Below are 21,946 nucleotides of genomic sequence, written 5' to 3' on the forward strand. Positions count from 1 at the left end.
AAGTGTACCCTAGCAGAAACTCATAACTAACACCACAAGCAGGGGGAAAACTGCCTTTGTATTTTCATAGCTAAGGGTGGTTAATAGGCTAACAATGGGTAAGGAGCTCCAAGCAGGTGGGATAGACAATAAAAGGCCATTTTGCTCAATATGCTCAGTGCATGATTCCTTAATAATATTGCATTTTAATGCTAATCCTTACAGTAATTAGTTTAAAAACACTGTTTTTATTGAAATTCCAGCAGGAAAAATAACTTCGCTATTGCTCATTTGTTGCTTTTGTGCCCCCAAGCTACTCTTCTTTTCCCACTGAAAACGATTTAATTCTTCTTTTAATAATGCAAAGTTTCTGGGGGTGGGGGGAGAGTATAGCTGAGTGGTAGAGTGTGTGCTTGGCATGCACCAGGTCCTGGGTTCAGTCCCCACTGCCTCCATTAAAATTAATTAATTAACTAGTTCATTTATTATTATGTTAGTGGTGTGTGTGTGTGTTGATACGTCAGGACATACATCGTGTACGTCAACAGAATCAAAAGTGCCATAAATAATAAGAAGTACTATCATTTTAGGTACCACAAAGGAAAAAAAAGCAGATGTTAAATTATGCCACATAGTTGACTGTAAGATGAATTCAAATTAAGTTCTTCTTAGAATTGATGAAACACAACATATTTTTATGAATTTTTCATAGGTCAGCTGCCACTATGTGAGTACACACGGAAGAGCACACGCGTACTGGTCCAAGGAATCAGATGTGGAAGACTTGTCCTGGCACCACTGATAACTCCACCCCGCCAATATTCTTGTCCTTATGTGCTACCCCTCCCTTCATTGATTCTGGGCCTGGTCACGTGACTGACTTTGACCAATGGGGTATCAGCTAGCAGGATGCAAGCAGGGGCTCACTCTCTTGGAAAACTTCTTGGAGCCACCCCGTGGAGAGATCCCCCTACCCTCCTGGAGAGACCACATGGAAAGGGATGCTCAGCTCACTCTCAGGGGTTCCAACATCTCAGCCGAGCTATCAGACACATGAGTGCAGGTGTCCAACCCCATCGGGCGTCTAGCTGACTGCAGCCACATGAGTGACCAAAGCAAGACTGTAGGACTGCCCAGCTCAGCCCAGTCCAGATTACAGAATCATGAACAAAAAGTGGTGGTTGTTTTAAGCCTTAAATTTTGGGATACAGATACTGGCACATACCCTGAAGTGTACTTGGTTTGTGGTCTGGGAGGCTCTGAGCAGTGAGGGGCTACAGTGAGTCTGAGGGCTTCCTGGAGTGAAGAGACTGGGATGGAGGCCAGAGCAGAGGCTGCGGGGCAGGTATGAGAAAGGAGTGCTGTGGAGGTCTTCTTACTTTGGGTTTCTCCAGAAGCAGAGGCTGAGGCAAGGCTTTGGGGACAAGATTATCTGGAAGGGGTGGAGAACATTCCTAGGGGAGGCAGGAAGTGACACACAAAGGGGAAAGCACCCAAGAAACGGTATGTTCTCAAGCCAGAGCCATTGTGGGGAGCCAGATCTTCATTCATCGGGGAGCTCTGAGCGCCCAAGCAGAACACGTACTTCCAAGCTGTCCCCATAGAGGCGAGGGGCCTGGGCTACTCACGTACCGTCTCCTGCCAGTCAGTCACTGCTTGAGGGCTGCTGGAGTGGCAAGCGGCAGGAATCTCCTGGCATTTGGCTCTTGCCACACTCACACCCAGGGCAAACTGGGCACGGGTGGTCTGAGAATGCCCACAGGCAGATTCCTGTGCTAGCTCTGGCAGTCAGACTAGCAGGCGCTGAGAGGGTGATGGGGTATGGACTGGGCACCCACGGCATCTGCTGTAACACCCACCCAGACACACTCGTCCAAACATGATTCCTCAGCCGCTTCCCTGCACCAATGATTAGAGATTACACAATCGTAGCTCTAGTTCAAATTGAGTTTAATAGGGGCTTTCAGACAGGGGAGGGATTCACCGGAAACACTGAGTTCTGGGACAGGGGCCTGGTTGGGTTCTGAATTAAGAAGCAGTAGGACCTAGGGGACCCTAACCCAGGAGAGGCTTTCCTGTCTTAGGGCTAAGGACCTGAAGGGAGCGGGTCCTGGGGAGGTTAAGGGGGTCATCTTCGGAGCTCTACTGGGATGGTACTGGAAGCTGTTTAGGAGTAACCCAAGTACCATGCAGGGGAATTACATGTGGGGTTCCAGGTGTAAAGAACTGAGTTAGGGGAGGGGACCCCAAAAAATCCTGGTGGGGAAAGGGTTAGGGGTCCAGGGTGTTTCACAGAAACAATCAAGGGGCCTCGATTTCACAGAAATCATCAAAGGGGCCCCTTGTGGGTGGGGGAGGGGTAACATACCACCCCAAATATTGGGGACTGTTTACCCCCCAGCAGCCATTTTGGGGTTTTAATGTAAGACCCCAATGGCAGGACATTCCACATACATTATCATGGATTTGCAACATTAGCATACGCTGGCTGTCCCACAGGACGGTGGGGACTGGAAAATCAGTCCAGGTTCTGGGTTTGAGTCCTAAGAGGACAGGCCTGGGGTTGCCACACGGCTCCTCTTCAACAGCTGCCGGAGCTGTGGACAAGACAAAGCAGGGGGAGGAGTTTGGGAGGCTGCAAGGAGAGGTGGGGCAGACATACCCCGTGAAGTTGGGGGTTAGAGAGGAGAAGTGAGTGGGGCTAGTTGAGTTTGAAGCTCAGAGGTTCTGAGGCAAGACGTGGGCTTGGGGGTGAAGGTTCATTCACACAGAGTAAAGGCTCAGGAGCCAGAACTGGGGACGAAGGGAAAGGTGTGGCTGGTAGGAGGTTCCCACCTGGGGACTAGCATTGAGGACGGGGAGTCAAACAGGAGAGGCGAGGGGTCAGAGTCATATTTGAGGTGAGAACAAAATCCCACTTTGAGGTCAGGACTAAGAGTTCAGGGGCAGGGGGCTAAAGGTCATACTTGAGGATCAAAGGTCATTCCTTGAGGTCAGGATTCGGGGTTGGAAGTAGAGGTCATACTTTAAGGTCAGGGTTGAAACAGAGGTCAGGAGGAGCCACCAGTACAAGGCAAGGGATCAAACACTGAGGTCAAGGGGCACATTTTGAAGTCACGGTTGGATAAGGGTCAAAGTCTCCTCCTGAGATTACAGGTCACCCTCTAAAGGCAGGAATGGGTGGGGTCAGGAGTTCACCAGGTTAGGTCACCCTGCAGTCAGGGCGGGGTCAGTGCTCACCCCCTCGGGGCCCGGCCCGGGCCGCAGCAAGTGGACAGGCTGCTCGTTCTCCAGGTTGCGCAGTGTTGGATCCGCCCCAGCTGCCAGCAGGCGCCGCACAATGGCCTCCTGGGCCGGCCCTGGGGGCAGGGCAGCTGCCATGTGGAGGGCTGTATTCCCGTGGGCCTGGGGACAGCGAAGGGAGGATTGCTAAGGACTCAGACTCAGCTGGCCTGGGCCTCACCCTCACATTCTGCCTCATCCACATCCCACATGCCCCCTTTCACATCCCAGAACCTCCTCCACAACCACATTTCACACACCCCTCAGCCTATGCTGGACACAGGCCCCCAGTCTACATCCTCATCCTATGTAGTCCCCGCCCATGTCCCATGCATTGTCCCCTCCACAGCCACAGCCCACAGGCCTCCTAACATCCCCCTGCCCCTGTCTGCCATGTCTCACACCATCTGCACATTCCAGCCTAGGCCCCCACCTTCATGTTGACAAAGGCCCGCAGGTCTCCCCGTGGCAGCTCCAGCAGCAGCTGAACCAGAGTAGGGTTGGCAGCCTGCACAGCCAAGTGCAGAACAGTCTTGTTGCTCTTGATCTCCTGTGGGGTGGGGAATGGTAGAGGTCAGGCTAGTTCTCACACCCAGGCCTTCTCTCATGGAACCCGCGAGCCTTTAGAGACCCTGTCTCCCCTTTGCAAGCACTCGCGGGTACCAAGGATTCAGCTTTAGCTGACCTGGGCTGTAGAAGCGGCCCTATATGGTTGTATGTGTTGTGCACTGTACAAGAACACCAGGTTGTGGGGGTACCATTCAGATCACACGCATCACAGAACTGTACATTTATTAAGACAATTTTCCAGCCCAAGCATCTTTAAGAAAAAGACTCCTTTTCTGTTCCTCCAAAGGAGCTCTCTGGACTAGCAGCTGCACTGGCCACCCCACATTCTATTAAACACAGTAAAATGCACCCACATCCCACGTGGGCTGTACTTTACAAGGATGAGAGTTGAGCAGCATTAATCAGTGGACAACCTAAGCTTGTATCTACTTCCATACTGAATTGTTCTCTTCATCTTTTGAAGCAAATAAAGGCACTTTCCATAATGAGACTTTATTATGTGCCTTTCTTTTTTTTTTTTTTTTGTTTTGTTTTGTTTTATGAGGGGGAGGTAATTAGGTTTATTTATTTATTTATGTCTGGAGGAGGTACGGGGGATTGAACCCAGGACCTCGTGCATGCTAAGCATGTGCTCTACCACTGAGCTACACCCTCCCCCCATTATGTGCCTTTAAAGCGTCTGTAATGACAGTAAACATTAAAAATTTTGTGTTTATATAGGGCAAAACAACCTAGTTGGTTCACTAAATAAATTATGTAGAAAAAAGAAAGAGATGGAGAGTAAGTTCTAAATGTCAATGTAAAAGGACATATCATTGCAATGTGTGGGTTTTATTTGGATCCTAGTTGTTTGTTTTATGAAAAAAGTAAACATATGTCACTTTAGAGCCAAACAAAAATTCGAACACCGTCAGGATATTTGATATTATGTATGAGATGGTTAATTATTTTTAAGGTGGAATAATGGTACTGAGGTTAAAAATATTTCTTATCTTTTAAAGACATGCAGACATTTATGGATAAAATTTTATGCCTGAATTTGCCTAAAAATAATACAGGAGAGCAGAGAAATGGATGGGACAAGACCGGCTATGAGTTGCTGGTTATTGATGTTGGGTACATGAGCTCATTATATTACTTTCTGTACTTTATCTGTGTTCAAAATTCTTTAACTGAAAAAAAAAAAAAGCCCAAAACAATGAGTGGATGTTTAATTCTCAGCCAGCCTGTGAAGGAGTTACTGTCAGGAAGGAGGAGGGTATAATTATTAAAAGCTAGATTTCGGGGTCAGCCCACCTGAGTTTTAATTCCCTCTCTGACACTCATAAGCAATAAGATTTCTGAGTCCTTGTGCCTCAGTTTTTTTATCAGTGAAACAGAGAAAGTAATAATGGCACACGCATCAAAGGGTGTTTGTGGAGATTCAATGAGCTAATCCATGACACTCAGTGCTTGATGACTAGCAAGTGCTTGATAAATATAAGCTAAGGTCAGTAATGTTATTCACAGTTGACAACTGGGGCACAGAGAAGTCAAGTAATGTGCTTAAGGTCTCACAGCTGGGAAGGGACAAGTCAGCATTTGTTGAGAGGCCCTGGACATCCAGGAGCCCCCATCCCACATGCCCTCCTAGGGGCCAGCTGCCCACTGCCCAGCTCACCTGGCTGGTGTGGTCAGCACCCATCTGCAGCAACATCTGGACGCAAGCCAGCCTGTCTTGGGCCTGGGTACTCAGCACCGTGGGACATAGGTCAGGAGGGTGCATAGCAACATTGAGGGCCAGGATGGCTGTGTGGAGTGGAGTGAGGCCTGCAGAGTAGAGACAGGGAGGGCTCTGCATCTGGAGCTCTCATCCCACCCAGCCCACTAGCCACACCCACCCTCTCCACCACCCAACTTACCCTCGAAGTCTCTGGCTTCTAGGTCAACGCGAACCCCTGAGTTAATCACAGCCTGGGAGAAGAAGAAGGCAGAGTGCTGGGTTAGAGTCTCCCCAGGTCTCCTAGTTCTGGAAGCTAGGATCTAGGCAACCAGTCCATCTCATTCATCTCATTCCAGCTGGACATACCGAGAGGACCCTTGGGAGTCCATAGGTAGCGGCCACGTGCAAGACAGAACGTCCTTGATGATCAGTGGCATTGGGTTCAGCTCCCAGGTTCAGTAGATCCTCCACAATCAGGGGCTGGTTGGCAGCAGCAGCCACCAGGAGAGGGGTCTGCAGGTATCAGGAAACATCAGTCTGGGCCCTCAGCCCCTTAGCCCCTTCCCGTCTGAAAACCAGGAATCCAAGCCCCCAAACCCTCTGCCCTCAGATCCAGAAATCCAAGCCCCTGGCCCTCACCTTGCCCTTATGCTCACGAATGTCCAGATGTCTGTACGCTTGGAGCAGCTCAGCTGCAGCGTATGCTGCCCAGCGCATCCCCCGAGCCGCAAACAGGTGCAGGAACCTGAGGATGGGCGGGAGGCAGCAGTGAGCACAGCACCCTAGCTGAGCAGGAAGCCTGCAAACTCCACTCCCCTATACTCACGTGTCTCCCTCCTCATCCTGGGCCAGCAGGTTCTGTGGCCCTAAAGCCAGCATGTGAGCACGGGCAGTGTCCAGGGATGGTCCGGTGACCACAGGGGGCAACTGTGGGGGTCCTGAGGGGAGTCCAGAACCTCTCCAGGATCCCGTCTGTGGCAGGGAAGGGTCTACATAGAGCCGGGTATCCAGGGGCTCCTGAAGGGTGTAGGTGGTGGAGAGAGCCAGTCAGCTGAGAATCCCCTCTTCCTAGCCCACCACAGACATATACACATACAGAGTGCCAGGTAGAGTGGTTGGGTGTCCCATTTGTGCCAAGTGACCCTGGACCTTTGGGCCTCAGTTTTGCCCATCTGAGGAATGGGATCTTAATCGAGCCCCAGACATCTCAGGATGCTGCATGAGGACAACTGGGAATCTTGGGGGCCCTTCAGCATCCTGTTCCCACTCTGAATCTCACCTCCATCCCCGGGGGAAACGGACACGGCCGCCCTGGGTCCGAGGGTGGGTAGAAGTCAGGAGCCAGGAAAACGTCAGCAGCAGAAGCAGGGTAAGAGTAGTGGCTGTCTGTGTAGGCAGCATGCGTGTTGGGGTTCCAGTCTGGAAAGCCCGTGGAGGGGGCCAGGCTGCCAAGTCCAGAACCCACAGTCTCCTGGTGTGCTGGGAAGTGAGTATGGCCTGCATGTGAGAGGAGGAGCAGGGGCAGGCCTGGTTACCAGAGTTAGGGAAGTCACAGCCCAGACAGGAACCTGGAGTCTCCCAAGTTACTGAAAGCAAGTACTTCTGGGGCACCACGGGGCTTGGACCCAGAATCCTGGGACACCAAGGGGTTGGAAGTTTGGATTTTGAGGACCTAGGCACCTGGGACACTGAGGGGTTGAGGGCCTAGACTCCTAGAGCACCGAAAGGCTGGGAGCCTGGGCCCCTGAGACTTCGGGAGATCAAACTTCTTCCAGGTCTCAGCAAGAATGAGGGCCTAACTCCTAAATTCCCTAAAGTTCTGAGAGTTGGGATGTTTGAGTCCCTGAGGGAAGCTGGGGCTGGGAGCTGAGGGAACCAGGTAAGTTTCCAGACTTACTAGCTTCACCTTCATTCACAGATGGGGTCAGAGGCTGGGCCAGGGGAGGCGGGAACTGTCCCTGTAGAGGCAGAAGCAAAAAGAAACAAGGGTGAATTTATCTGGCAGAGTCCTCAGCACCCATTCCCCCACCTACAGGTCATCTGAGTCAGCCCTGAGGGCCCAGCAAGGCAGCAAGCCCCTGCCCAACAGGACATGGCCTCATGGGAGTTGTAGTTTACAGGGCTTCACGGGCCTCACCGGTAGCCCAGCAGCGTCAGGCTGCTGCTGGCGGCGCCTCTGTTCTTCCAGGAGCTTCTTCACCGTCTGTGATGGGCAGTGGCTGCGCTCATTCCGGCTCACTGCGGGGTGAGGTGGGAGGGAAGTTATAAGGGGTCCTTAAGTCACCCAAGTACGCGGGGGCGTGGATTTGATCGCCCTCCCGCGCGGAAAAACTGGCACACTGATGCCGCCTGAGAACTCCAAAGCCAATCTAAGATTTCGAGTGCTGCGCCGCCTCCGCCGTTTCCTTCCTTTTGCTCCGCACTTTCCCCTCTGACCCAACTTTCCACCAGCGTCGTGGAAAATGAGGAAGGGGGTGGAGGGTGCCCTCTGCTGCAACCCCCCCCGCCACTTCCGTGAAAAATCCCACTCCACCTCACCCCCAGATCTCCCAATACTGAGGGATTCCGGACGTCGCCAGACATCCCTTCCCAGAGACGCACATATCCCAATTATCTCTCTGCTCTGCAAGCTGCCCTGATACCCTTTCCTCAAGAAACCAGCCATCCGAGTCCCCAGCCCCGCTCTCCGAGAAACCACGAAGTCGATAGCCCCCTAGCTCATCAGGGATCCAAAGGTTCAGACCTCGCCCTCTCTTCAGGGCCAGGAGCCCAGCCTCAATCCGCAGGAGTCTGGGAGACCCGCACCCCCTTCCCCAGGACCCAGAAGTCCGGGCTCTCAGCCTACTTCCCCCTAGGTCCTGGGAGCCCCAGTTTCCAGACTCCTGGTTCGCACGACCCAGGAAGGCCAGGCCCTCAGCCCTCAGCCCTCACCCTTCCGAGCTCAGTTCCGGCTGAGAAAGAGTTAAGCGGAGTAGGGCGGGCTCGGAAACAGCCCAGACGCGACGCGCTGACGTCACAGAGCTCACGCAAGGGAATCTTCCACCTCCCTCTTCCTCTCTGCCCCGCGCCCCAGGTGTCCGGCTCCGAGACGCGATGCGTGGCCAAGCGTGGCGTACGTGGGGAATTCCTCCTCAGCCCCGGGACCCAGACCGAGTGGTGACTCGGGAAATCCCGAGGCGGAGGCAGGGTCACGACCAGCGTGGATCCCTGCGGCCAAGCGCCGGACCTTCCCCACTGAAACCTTGGCTGATTTTAAACAACCACGCCCCCCAAGGACACGATCCAGCCTCTTTCTGGAGCTTGGAGTCCAGGCCGCCAGCCCCCTCCTCCCAGGACCCAGGAGTCCGGGCTCCCAGCGCTTTCACCCGCGGGACCTAGGATACCGGATCCCCAGTCCTTTAACGCCCCCGCCCCCCTGGGATTCAGGAGTCCAGACTCCCAGCCGCTCCTCTATCACGACCAAGGAGTCTGGGCCTTCTGCCCCTCCAAACACCAGGTACCCTCACTCTCAGGACCCAGGACTTAGTGCTCCAGCTCAATCCTTTAGAGCCTCAAGTGACCGCCTCCCAGCCCCACTCTTAGGGGCCAGCGCGCCTCACCTCCCCGCCCGTTACCTCGGGGATTCCGTGGCGTGGATTGCGGGCCCCCAGGGCCCCGGCCTCGGCGCTGCGCCAGTCTCGCTGTTTCCCCGCGGAGCCGCCGCCGGGTCCCCGATCTTGTGTCGGGTCCCCCGCGAGTTTTTAAACTGAGGTTCTGGCACCGCCCAGTCCTAGGCAGGGCCCCGCCCACAGGCCCGGGAGTCCCCACTTTGCGCTCTAGCAAACCCAGTCTCTGAATGGGCGGGGCTGACTCTGAGGGCCAGACTCCTGAGTCAACCCGGAAAGAGGGGTTTGGGAGCCCCATCTTTGGTCTGAGGGAGAAGGGGCCTGGGGTGGAGGACTCCTGAAGGAAGAGGGAACTGGAGACCTGGGTTTTGGCGTCTCTGTCCAAGGGGGTGTTGGAGGCCTTGACTCCTGGATCCTGGGCTGGCATAGGCGTGTGGTGGTGGCATTATTACTGGGTCCTGAGGAAGAAGGCGACTGGGGTTCTGGACTCCCTGGTCTCCAGAGAGGAAAGATCTGTATACATAAAAGTGATATAGGTGGACTCAATTTCTCCCTCTTTCCCACATCCCCTTCTTTTTCAGAGGTCAGTTCTCCTTTATGCATTCATCATTAAAAATAATTAATTACCACAAGGGAGGCACTTTGCTGGGTGCTATGGTATAGCTGTGAACTCAGCAGGCAGGAATTCCCAGCCCTCTAGCAGACTGACATTCCAGTGGGAGGCTTATTCTCAGTTCTCAACTTGGTGATGATGTAAATCATATTTCTCCCCTGCTTTCAAGACTCCATGCTCTCCTGATTCTCCTATCTCGCTTGCTGCCCCTTCTGTTTTCCTGGCTGTTTCCTCCTCTTCATCCATTCTTGGTGTTGGGGGGAGGTGGTGTGTTTGGTGTTGCGCCTCTGTCTGGACTCACTTCCTCAATGATCTCACCCCGTCTCATGGCTTTAAATACCATCCATAGGCCATCAACCCCCAAATTTACATCTCCAGACCAGATTTATCCCCTGAACTTATAGAGGCAGCTGTGGTCATTCAGTTTCTCCACAGGGAGATCCATCAGGCATTTCCAACTCAGTGTGCCCAAACCTTGGCACTTCCCCCCAAACCTGCTTCCCCTCCTCTACCCGGTCAAAGGATGCTCATCTTTCCAGTTGCTCAGGCCAGGAGTTTGGTCATCCTGGAATGCTGTCTCTCGTACATACTCATATCCACTCCATCAGCAAGTTTTGTTGGCTCTAACTCCAAAACCTTACCAGAATCTCCCCAGTGCCCACACCCTGGGCTACCTGTCACCTCCCATCTGAACTATCAGAACAGCCTCCCTGGTTGTCTGACCCTCCCCCCAGTTTGTCCCCAAAGGCAGTCACAGGGATCCACCAGCTCTTCCCCTCCCACACATGCACACAGGAAGCAGGTGGCCTTGTCACCAGCAAGAGTGACATCCGCTATTGCTGCCTCTCTATTCCCCCACTGTTCCTCAGGACCTCTCTGGAAACAAAGCCCTTTGCCAGACCCCTTCCAGCCCCCAGCCTACCATGGTCCCTTCAGGTGACATCCTGTTCCTGCTTTTGCTCCCAGGTGAAGCCAGCAGCTGTGGGGGGTGTTAGGCAGAGTTTTGTGAAAGGGGAGGTTTTGGGTGGTATCTGAAGGGAGGGGTGCTGAGTGTGGGTCCTTCTCCGGGTGCCCTTTCCCTTCTAGAGATAGGCTTCTGGCCTGGTTCTTTGGGGGAGGGAAGCTGGGTTTGGAGTGGCTGTTCATCCCCTTCTCACTGCTGGGTCTCTGCCTTTACTTCTGATTTTCTGCCTCTCTCTGTCTCTGGGAGCTCCCCTCCCATTGGGCCCCTTTTTCTCATTTGATCTCTCTGGAGTGGAGGTTACTTCTCAGGACATCACCTTCCCCTGCACCCTGTTTTGGGAACCACCTCTCCCTGCTGATCGACCTTCCCTCTCCTTCTACAGTGGCTGCCGCTCAGATGACCCCAGGTGAGAAATCAACACCCCTTCCCCTTTGCTGCATCGCTTCATGTACTGCTTCCATCTGTCAAGTGTGGCCTGAGTGTCCTGGAACATCCCCAGAGGTTCTCCAGGTCACCATCTTACCTCTCATCCCCTCTCTGGGTCCCCATCTCATCACCAAATTGAAGGCCCAAGGACTTGGCCACCCCCGACCTGTCTTCAGGTGTACCCACTGTACCCAAAGCAGAGCCTCGAGAGCCTTGGGACACCCGCAACCTCTCTCTGGATCTCCATCTCCCCTCTCATTCCCCGGGAATCTGGGATACCCACCCCCACAGGGACTTCCTCTGCCCCCTATACCCAAAGCCCAGCCCTGAATGCCTGGAAGCCCCCTCAGCCACCTTCTTGTCTTGGCCCCCACCCTTAAGGTTCCTGTTCCGGATGTGGGCCCCTCTCCCTGCCACTCCTGGTGGGGCTCGTGGCCGCAGATGCTGTTGTGTCACTGCTGATCGTGGTGGTGGTGTTTCTGTGTGCCCGCCCACGCGGCAGGCCCACCCAAGGTGGGGGCAGGGACAGAGCCAGGCCTGGTCCCGAGGGAGGGGGTCCCCGGGCGGGGGCCCCCGGGCAAGCCCTGGAGGTTCTGGGGAAACCCTGGGGGCGGTGCTTGGGGGAACTCCTGAGGAAACCCCTGAAGCAGGGGGTCCCCAGGGAGGTGGCGATGTGGGTGGGAGGTGGGTGGTCAGGCCTCGTGCTTTCTCTCCCCCACCCCCAGAAGATGGCAAAATCTACATCAACATGCCTGGCAGGGGCTGAGCCCTGGAACTCTGTAACTGAGACCTTTGACTTCTGACCCTCTCATCCTGGATTGTGTGTGGTGGCACAGGAAACCTACTCCTCTTTGAGGCTGGAATAAAACAATTGAAATACCTCAAGTTCGAATTCTTCCTCAAAGAACCCAGAGTCCCCCAAGCCTCCTTCTTTCTCATTTAGCTATTTCTGAGTCTTTGATCTCCCCCAGAACGCCACATATGCCCATCCCACCAGCCCAGGGATCTCGAATAACTCAACAGTGTTTATGCGCTCCATGTTTATTTGGGGGCAATAGTGGGAAGAGGTCTGACATCTCATGGAGGACACTGTGGATCTGTATCGTAGTGGGAGTCGAATAGTGTGCTGGGCAGGTGTCAGGAATGAGTGGATCCAGGCATCAGGTTGTTGACTGCCCTGGCTGGGCCTCATTTGTAATATGGCCTCTGTGTGTTGAGGTCGCTGTAGACATCTGACCTCTGGCCTTGGAGCTCCTAAAGGGATGGACAGGGCAGGGACCATCAGTGAAAGGGATCCACCAAATAAACTTAAAACAAAATCCAGCTGTCTCCCAGTGACCTACAAGGCCCCTGGCAGCTTCTTCAAACTTGTAGCTGTGAAAGAGATCTGGATTTTATTCAAGTGCATTTGATGTTCCCCTTCCTCTTCAGCTTCATCATCATGCCCCAGCCAAGGGGCCTTTGTATCTGCCATTCTCTCTGCCTAGAGCGCTGGCCCCCTAGATATCCCCAGGGATGGTTCTTTCTCCCCCTTTAAGTCTCAGCTCGAGTCACTTTCTCAGAGAGGCATTTCTTGATTCCCCCATCTATAGTTTCTTCCCCCCACACCCCAGTCACTGCCACATCAACCTGCTTTATTTCCTTCGTGATGCCTCCCCAAATGATCTTATTTGTTAATTTGCATCAAGTCTGTCTCTCCAATTAGGACATAAGCTCGCCGCTGTGTCTCCGGCATCTAGCATATATAGGTCCCCAACAAATTCCAGCAAAGGAGTAAATAAATTGCGGTAATGCTTTGCCATCAAAATCTCACTGCCCCCAGTAGCTGGAAAGCCCCTTCAGTCTTCTGGACCTCAAAGAGTGAAACTTGAGATTCTTCTACTTTACAAAGAGACTTTTTAATCCACAAGTAAGGCAAAGCGAAGCTAGTTGCAGACAAGTAAAACAGACTTTGCAGAGCAGAGTTCACAATGGGGGCAGGGGGTGGTCTATGGCCCCAAGTTGCAGGCCTCAGATAGAATCCCTGAACTCAAACGCACATGCCCCGTCTGAGTGGGCATCTTTATGGGGAGGGTGTTTGGCTTCCGTTAGATTCTCAGAGGAGCTCATGACTCCCTGAAGAGTTAAGAATGGCACTGACAGAGAGGCAGAAGATGGAAATTTTTCACAGTTTTCATAAAGGTCTATTTCATCATTGGTGGGTAGCGCGTTTCACAGTTAAATACATTTCAATCGTGTATAGATGACTGCATGACTCCAGCATTGGTTAACTAGATAGATAACCAATTCAACTAGAAACCACTAACCAGTAACTGTCTAAATATTTAAAATACAGCTCTTACTTAGATCATCCTTTATTTTGATCACCTCCTTGGGTTGAGGGGGTGGGGAAGCCCAATGGTCACACTAGAAATATATTAAGGTCACTCTCTGCATCGTGGTTCTTAAGAAGGGTTTCAAGGATACTTGAACTGCCCTAGATTATATGCACAATTTTTATTTTTGGGGTGGATTTTTCTGAGGACTCTCTAGCTCTCATCAGATTCTCAAAGGGATGCAGATCCCTCCCCCCAAATTTCTAGAACTCCTCTCTTCATAGTTACCAAACTAGGGCTGAAATGTATATATACCCTCTGCCCTTATGAGGACTTCTCTGGGAAATCAGCTTGTCCTGGGCTGGGCTCTTCCAGAAGAATTCAGAGCCTGCCCTCTGGCTGAGGCAAACCATCTTGTATTTCCCCTCCACACATTTTAAGCTGAGCATAAGGTCATGATTGATCATTGAAAGCAGTTTTGGGCATTCTGTCTTCAAGCGTCTGAGGAGCTGCTAAGAAAGTGGCTTTGGGGTCTAGGTTCTGCAGGGACTGGGGACTGGGCAGGGCGGGGGTGGTTTCTCGGACAGTCACCCACAAGGCAGGACTGAGGTGTGAAGAAGAGAAGCTGGTTTCCTCACCTGATAAGGCGACTCTGTCTCAGTGATGTGCTGTTTCCGGGTCACTGCAGGGGGGTGGGGAGCACCAGAGTTTGGAGATGGGGTGTGAGTTGGGGCTACTTTGTTGTTACAAAATCAGCCCCTCCAGTCACCTCCCTTTGAAGAATTGTGACTTGGGAGTTTACACCTCCCCTCCAGGCAAGTCCTCAGAGCATCCCAGGCCATCCCCTGACAGACCCACTCACCCTCCGCGGACCCTCGTCCCCGAGGGACCAGCCGGCCCAGGGAGTACACGGCCAGGGCGATGAGGAGGGTCAGGACCAGGTCCCCCAGCACGATCCCTGCCAGGACGCCAGGGCTCACGGCAGAGCAGTTGCATTCTGGGAATGTATGCATGGCACAGGGGTTGGGGAGGTCAGTGGGAGCCGGGAGGGTGTCAGTCATCGGGGGAGGTTTGGAGAGACTGGAGAAGGGACAGAGATGGGGTGGCCTTTGGGAGGGAAAAAGGGAGGGAGGGAGGGGAATGGCAGGGTCTAGGCCTACCTCTCTGGGCCTGGACAAGGCTGACACCTGAGGAGAGAAAAACAAGGTCAGCTGAGACCTGGGGCTATAACTTGCCAGGGGAATGGGCGGGATGGGCATAGAAGCCAGGGAGGGTGGAAAACAACGTCTGATGGGACCTGTGGGCTGGCATCAGGGCCACCGGGCTATATTATTTCTACATCGACTTGTCCTGTTGCAACACCGTTTGAGTCCCCTCCCTCTGCTTCTACAAGAGGCCGCGTCTTGGGGGGCACATGCTCTGGGAGAGACCCATAGAATTTAGGGGGCTGGGGAATCTGCTCCAGTTCCAACCTGCCCACCCCCACCCCCCCGCCACCTTTGGTTCTCTCTTTCTGCCCTGCTCCCTGCCCTGTCCCAAGCTGAGCCGAGGAACTGCAGAAGCCCCCAACTCACCACCCACAGTCAGAAGGAGAGACAGGAGGCAGTTGGCGGGTCTGAGGCCCCCCATGATGCAGGCGACGGTGCTGGACACTGCAGTCCACGGCGGATGGGATGTGGCGTAGTGTCCAACCAAGTAAAGGAGGAAGTCTGAGGTGGGTGGCGGCAGGACGGAGGAGGAGACGTTGGGGGAGGAGGAACAGAGACAGATAACACCAGAAAGAATCAGGCCCAGACACCCCAGGAGCCAGGCTGCAGCCCCCAGGCTGGAATGAAGGGCAAAGGGTATGTGTGTCAGCTCGGCCTTCGTCTCCAAACAGGGGTCAGACATCATCGTAACAGGAGGGTCAGTGGCTGACTATGAGTGAACCCATCTCTCCTTCTTCCTGGCTGGGCAACCTTGAGCAAGTCACTCAACCTCTCTGGGCCTCAGTTTCCTCATCTGTAAAATAAGGAGTAAAATAGTACCTACTTTGTAGGGTGTTGCGGGGATCACATGAGTTAATATTTCTAGAACAGGATCTGACACTTGTCAGCTTTTTATTAGCACCACTTACAGTTATTTGATAATCAGAACCTTGTAATGTTCAGAGGATATTAAAAGAGAACCATCAGGATATGGATACTAATGACATGCGGACACTCTGTCCCAAATAGTAATGCATTTAACCCCCAACAACACCCTTCTGAGGGAGATGCTCTTAGCCCCATTTTACAGAAAGATAATCTGTGCCAAGGTCACACAGCAAGTAAAGGTGGAAATGGAACCCGGGACCCAAAGACAGATATTTGACCCTTAGAGAGAAAGAAAAAAGAAGCAAGGTGGAAGATAGGGAAGAAGAAAGTGATGGCAAGGCAGAGAAAGAGGGAGAGGAATAGGCAGTGACACAGAGGCACACAGCACAGACCCAGGACTGGGGCTTTGGGGTGAGGCAGGTGGGGGACAACGTGGTTGTGACAGCATGAGCCAAGCTGGGCGGCCCCCACCAAATGAGGAAGTGGCTGGAAGCGAGTATCAAGGGAGGCTACGCAGGAGATGACAAGGACTTCTAGCCCCAAACAGGAGCCTGAGCTGGGGCTGGGAAAGGAGGAACCTGAGGTTAGGGCGCTGGGGGGGATGGGTTAGCAGCAGGAAGCCCTCCCCCGTCCAGGCATCACACCCACCGCTCCCCCTGGGGCCGGGGCTCAGGAGAGAAAAGGGGAAACTGGATGCTGGTCATGGGACAGACGCTGAATGGTCTGCTGGGGTTGGGGAGGGAGAGTACTTGGAGTCCAGAAGACCATCAGGACCAAGTCCCAGGGAGCACTGGCTGCTAACGCCGCTGACACTGACAAGGCCTGGCAGTCCTGTCGCAGAAGAATCGACACTCACCCGCGCCCCCACCCCACCCCCACCCCAGGTCTGTCTGGAGTGGGCCCAGAGAGGACAGGTCCTGCAGGCCTTACCGGCACACCTGGCATCTCAAGGTGGCTGAAGCCCAGTGAGCAGCAGGCAATCAGGGAGGAGAGGAAGATCTGAGCCAGGAGGGCCTTGATCTGACTCAGGTGTTCACAGCCCCCTCTGGCTGAGGGTGGGGAGCAGACTGCGGGAGGCAGGGGCCAGCCTGCTGTTCCAGTCGTTTATTGGGAGGACTTGAGGAGGTCTGTTAGAATAATGCCTGCCTGGCACACTGAATCTGCTCAATGAATGTTCATTATTATCAACATCATTATTGTTATTGTTATTATAGTGCTTCAAGTCTCCTGCTCTGGGCTCACCTCAATAGAAATCCTCCCACCACCTCTCAGCCTCAGCCTCCTGATGTGATCCTTCCAACGCCAGCCAGGCCCGGGCTGTTCCCAGAATTCAGTCTAACAGCCCCCACACCCAGGCGCCATCCAATCAGAACAGATGTGGCCATAGGGCTGGGTCAGAGTCCTGGAACCACCGTTTGTTGCTGAGATGTGGGGAAGTCCAAGGTGTCCCAAGGAAGTGGACTGGGATGCTGGCAGATACTTGTGGGATGTCGGGTAGAGACTCTTTATCAACCAAAAGTCAAACATTGCAATATTTTAGCAACAGGTACAACCGAACTGGTGCAGACCCCAAGATGCCAGCCTGGGCTGGTCTCTGCTCCACGGTCCCCATCCCACTTGGTGAAGGAAGAAGCTGAAATGCAGGGCACCACCATCTTCACAGTGCCAGAATCCAGGAAGCAGGGGTGCCCCCACCCCCACGAAATCTGTAAAGTGTCTCAATCTCTCCTGGCAGCAGCCCAAGACTTGGGGAAGGCCAAGGCTGACTTTCCCAGAAAGCAGGCAATGTTTTGAACCTGTGACAAGCTCACTTCTGTGGAAGCTGGAGTCCCTCCCCACCCTCCTTGCCTCCACTTTTCCCCCATCCAGCCCATCCTCCCCACAGCAGCTTTTTGAAAAATCAGACAAATAACCCACTTTTTTTAAATGGCCAAAAGTGTTGAACAGACACGTCACAAAAGAAGAGATGTGAATAGCCAATAAGCATGTGAAAAAGCTCTCCACATCATTAGTCATTAGGGAAATACAAACTAAAAACCACAATGAAATACCATTACACACCCACTGCAATGACAAAAATTAAAAAGACTGGCCCTTCCAAGTGTCAGCAGAGATGTGGAGCCATTGAAAATCTCACACACTGCTAGGGGAAGTGGAAAACAGCCACCACCTTGGAAAAGAGTTTGGCATTTCTTTTATAAAGTGAAATATTCACTTACTCACAGATCTGGCCATTCCGCAAAAGTAGGCATTTACCCAAGAGAGATAAAAACGTATCTTCAACATAAAGACCTGCCCATCTCTCTGTCCTCCCCTCCTGCCTCTCTTCCCCCTGTTACCCTACTCCAGCTACGCTGGCCTTCTCGCTGTTTCTTGAATAAGTCAAGCTCATTCTCACCTCAGGGCCTTTGTACCTGATGTGCCCCCTGCCTATGATACTTTCCCCGAAGTCTTTGTATAACTGACCCCTTCTCATCCTCCAGGTGTCAGCCCAAATGTCACACCCTCACAGAGGCCTCCCCTGATCACTGCTGCTCATGTCACCTCCCACCAATTTCATTTTCTTCCCATATTGGCCATACCTGAAATTCTCTGACTTAGGTATTCCCATTTCTACTGTCTGCCACTTCCTCTAGAATGGAAACTCCATGAGAACAGGGACCTTTCTGTCTTGTTCACTGTTGTATTCCCCAGCACACAGAGGAGATGCTCAATCACTGTTCTTTGGCTACTGGACCGAATGACCACCAGTGGCAACAGGTTGGATTAAACATGGCTCCTTGTCTCTGCAGAGGTTTGAGGGTATCCCAGACATGCCCACTATTTCTTCTGGAATTAATCATTTGCCAGATAAGAACGGTAGTGTCCCCCATATCCTCCTGTTCCTTCTTGCACAGAATTTTTATCAGAGTGTCTGGTCACTAAAGACTGCATTATCCGGCCTCATTTGCATTTAGAGTGGCCATGTGACTTCATTCTGGCTGATGGGCAGCATGGGAAGTGAATGAGCTATTTATGGGTCTTAGCTTTTGTGGAAGGATATAGTCAATTTCCTCATTTGCTAGAATTTGAACAAGGGAAGTGTCATCTTGGAACAAGTGGGTAAGGACACCATCATAAGGACAAAACAGCAGCAAGACAGAAGGAGCCTCAGTGCCCATCACCTTGGAAGAGCCGCGCCAGCCCTGGACTGTTATGTGAGAGAGGACCTCCTCCCTCGTTTAAGCCACTCAAGGCAGGTAGTCTCCAAAAACGGTCACCAAGAATTTCTTCTGCCCAATATACATGCCATCCCTCTCATCAAGAGTTACAGAAAAAAAAAAGAGTTATAGAAAACAACAACTTTATACCACATAGCGCAGGGAACTATATTCAATATCTTGTAGTAACCTATGGTGAAGAAGAATATGAGAATTAATGTATGTTCCTATGTGACTAAAGTATTGTCTACACCAGAAATTGACACAGCATTGTAAACTGACTGTACTTCAATAGAAATATGTATATTTTTAAAGTTATAGAGTCCATTTTTCTTCCCCTTGCATCTGAGCTGACCATGAGATCGCTTTGACTAAGAACGCAGTGGAAGGGATGCTGTGCTCGCCCTGAGCCAAGGCTGTAAAAAGCCTTACAGCTTCCACTGTTATGCTCTTGGGACCCAGCTGCCATGCTGCAAGGAAGTCCAAGCTCCCTTCCTGGAGAGTGAGGCCACACAAAGAGGCCCTAGAGGATGAGGCAGCATGTAGAGAGAGGCCACAGGGATAAGAACCAAGGCAGCCCAGCCAACAGCAAATGCCAGAGCCCCAGAAAATCCAGTCGTCTTGGACCTTCCATGCCATGCCAGCCCCCGGCTAAATGCAGCCCCTTGAATGACCCCAGGCAATACCATGTGAAGCATAAGCACCTCCACCTCCGCCGCCAGCTCACAGAATCATGAGAAACAATCAGTCTTACTGTTTTAAGCCACTGCATGTCGGGGTAACCTGTTACAAAGCAAGAGACAATGGAAATAGCACTGTTATTTGGGGGGACTTTGTTACTGCAGCCAAATCCATATCCTATATGACATAGTTTCGAATGCCTTGCTTGAACTCGCTGAGCTTAGAGGGTGCTGTTTGTGAAGGTTCAGAGGCCAGCGCACATGTGCTCTAAGGGAAAGCTGAGCACATGAACATCAGGGGAAAGAGGTGATGGAGCTTTAGATGGATCTGGACAGACTCCAGGACTGTCTTTCCAGAGATTGTGTCTGCTTCTCTCTGGGCCAGCTTTGTTCATCCCTCTCCATTCCTTATGGAAAAGCAGAGTTTCTGCCATCAATAGCTCACTCTTGCTGATTCCTTGATTTATATATATGCATATTATACCATATATAATATACTATATATAAGTATACACATATACACTAGGAAAGGGCTAAGATTGGCTCAGCACAAATAACTTGCCTATCTCAAAATAATCACCTATGGCTGTGGTTAGGGGTGAAGTCTATGAGAAAATGCAGGATCCCTGAGAACACTGAATAGAGAAGGAGGGAGGAACAGCATGGCAGGGATGCTGTTGGTGTCTCATCCATATTCCCTCAGCAGCGATCATTTCCAAGCACACAACTGGGCTTCCAACTGCCTGCACTGCGACTGTCTTCTCAAGGGCTCTTTCTGGCTGCTAGGACCCACTCTGCCCAAGCTGGAAGGGGCCAGGGAGTTAATGCTTCTGGGAGCAGCCCTCTACTAATAACTGATGGGAGTTGGTGGATAAATATTCCAGCCCCCTCACCCCTTGGATGAACAACTCTAGGATTCTACCATCTTCCAGAACTCCCCAGCAAGATTAAGCTCCAGCTGCTCTAGATAACACATTCTTCATTGGCTCACCCTTCCCTGTCTGCCTTCCCCACTCCCTGCTGGCATTCTCTGAATTTCCCAAGTAAATGGCTTAAACTTGAATCCTCTTTTCAGGTTCTGGTTTTGGGGGGAACCTACACTAAGACAAAGGGAGTTTAATTCCCAGAAGGGAAGAGGGGCACTGGGTCATCAGCACAACAGATGCCCAAGACAGCTCCCATCCCCGCCTCTTTCTTAAAGAACCCGCGTCTTCCACAGTTTAAAAGTAGGAACGCCATATGCCCTGGCTCTGGTCATTTAATCAATATTATGCCTGATTCCAATGTAGCAGTCAGGGTTCTTCACCTCATACCATAGAAGCCAAGGTAACTAGTTTAAACAGAAAAGCGGATGTGATCAAGGATGTCCGAATCCCTAGGAGGGCCAGAGAATCAGTCCTGGGATTCACAAATCCTAATGCCACCCAGCACTTTCTGCTAAGACTTCTGATATTTGCATCAGAATCAGTTTTCCAGGTTGTCTCCTTCTTCCCCTCACTCTCTTTCAAATCAAATTCTGTTGTGAGTCCCAACATACCTACAGATGAAAGATGGTATTTGGGACTTGCTACATAACAACACAGGAGAGGGGAATGAGTGGGAAAGGATTGTTGGTTGGATTGTTGGATTGTTGTTGAGGGTAGATAGATTATTGAGGGTTCCTCACACTTTTCTATTTTTCTGTCTTTTCAAAATTTTCCAAATTAAAAAAAAAATTAAACATGAGCGCATTTGCTTGACAGAATGCAGAACACACGCCTGCATCACAGCTTCAAGGAAGCTTGGGAATGTGGGTTTCTGGCTTCTAGATCCGGGAGGCTGAACTCATAAGGTAGGAAATTCCTGTCCAAACAATGACCAAAAAGAATCTCTTATAAATATGCATATATATGTTTGCATATTTGAGTGGTGGTAGAGAAAGCTATGTAAGGATACGCCCAGGCTGCTAATGTTGGTAACGCTGGTGACATGGGTCAGGATAGGAGATGGTGGAGGGCAAGCACAAAAGAAGGTTGAAAATAAAGGAACTATATGAGAACAATAGTGTCTATAATGATGCTGTTAATATAAAATGATGTATGTAAAACTGTATATCTGCATAGAATAAAGAATGAATGTGTAGTCAAGAGAATGTCAACAGTGGTATCTCTGGGCTGTGGAATTTAGATTATTTGTAATTTTTTTTAATTTAATTTTTTTTTACGGGAAGTATTTTCCATCTATATAATTGGGGGGGAAAGGTATTTTAATTTCAGAAAACACAACAAACAAATAAATTCAATTCTGCACAAGAATAAAACACAGGACTTCTCCTGAAAGGAATGGTGTTCTAAAGAAATCAGAAACCACCCTTCACTGGATAACAGATAAAAATGCAAGATAAAATCTATGCAGAAAAAATATTACTAAAAGCAGTAAAACACTAGTAAGAGGAAAAGGAAATCAAAATGAAAATTCAGAATAAAATAAGAGAGGAGCCCCAAACTTCATTTGTTCTAAAGGCATTTTCCAACGCGAAAGGCAGCCTGGGACCAG

General features: G+C 51.5%; 3 protein-coding genes across 5 annotated transcripts; 1 reads left to right on the top strand and 2 right to left on the bottom strand.

Annotated features, from left to right (window-relative positions):
• Positions 1 to 1,917: 1,917 nt before the first annotated feature.
• On the bottom strand, positions 1,918 to 9,708 carry NFKBID (NFKB inhibitor delta). The gene is made up of 12 exons (XM_010978852.3): positions 9,148 to 9,708; positions 7,671 to 7,771; positions 7,431 to 7,491; positions 6,813 to 7,030; positions 6,360 to 6,550; positions 6,173 to 6,278; positions 5,900 to 6,046; positions 5,733 to 5,784; positions 5,492 to 5,640; positions 3,695 to 3,811; positions 3,220 to 3,384; positions 1,918 to 2,576 (listed from the first exon to the last, which is right to left on the bottom strand). The coding sequence occupies exons 1-12, from the start codon at positions 9,563 to 9,565 to the stop codon at positions 2,523 to 2,525; spliced, it is 1,779 nt and encodes a 592-aa protein (XP_010977154.2). The 5' UTR covers positions 9,566 to 9,708; the 3' UTR covers positions 1,918 to 2,522.
• Positions 9,709 to 10,532: 824 nt separating this feature from the next.
• On the top strand, positions 10,533 to 12,026 carry HCST (hematopoietic cell signal transducer). 3 transcript variants are annotated; one of them, XM_031456949.2, is made up of 4 exons: positions 10,533 to 10,717; positions 11,098 to 11,121; positions 11,523 to 11,654; positions 11,870 to 12,026. In XM_031456949.2, exons 1-4 carry the CDS (start codon positions 10,675 to 10,677, stop codon positions 11,905 to 11,907), a joined length of 237 nt encoding a protein of 78 aa, XP_031312809.1. In that variant the 5' UTR covers positions 10,533 to 10,674; the 3' UTR covers positions 11,908 to 12,026. The 3 variants fall into 3 exon arrangements, with proteins under 3 accessions (XP_031312809.1, XP_010977156.2, XP_010977155.2); XM_010978854.3 differs by having other exon boundaries at positions 10,542 to 10,687; positions 11,867 to 12,026; XM_010978853.3 differs by having other exon boundaries at positions 10,550 to 10,717; positions 11,867 to 12,026.
• A 140-nt stretch (positions 12,027 to 12,166) lies between these two features.
• Positions 12,167 to 15,182, bottom strand: TYROBP (transmembrane immune signaling adaptor TYROBP). The gene is made up of 5 exons (XM_010978855.3): positions 15,031 to 15,182; positions 14,617 to 14,643; positions 14,319 to 14,453; positions 14,095 to 14,138; positions 12,167 to 12,395 (listed from the first exon to the last, which is right to left on the bottom strand). The coding sequence occupies exons 1-5, from the start codon at positions 15,083 to 15,085 to the stop codon at positions 12,330 to 12,332; spliced, it is 327 nt and encodes a 108-aa protein (XP_010977157.1). The 5' UTR covers positions 15,086 to 15,182; the 3' UTR covers positions 12,167 to 12,329.
• Positions 15,183 to 21,946: the final 6,764 nt, after the last annotated feature.

This window comes from Camelus dromedarius, chromosome 9 (genome assembly GCF_036321535.1).
Source record: "Camelus dromedarius isolate mCamDro1 chromosome 9, mCamDro1.pat, whole genome shotgun sequence".
Taxonomy (NCBI): Eukaryota; Metazoa; Chordata; class Mammalia; order Artiodactyla; family Camelidae; genus Camelus; species Camelus dromedarius.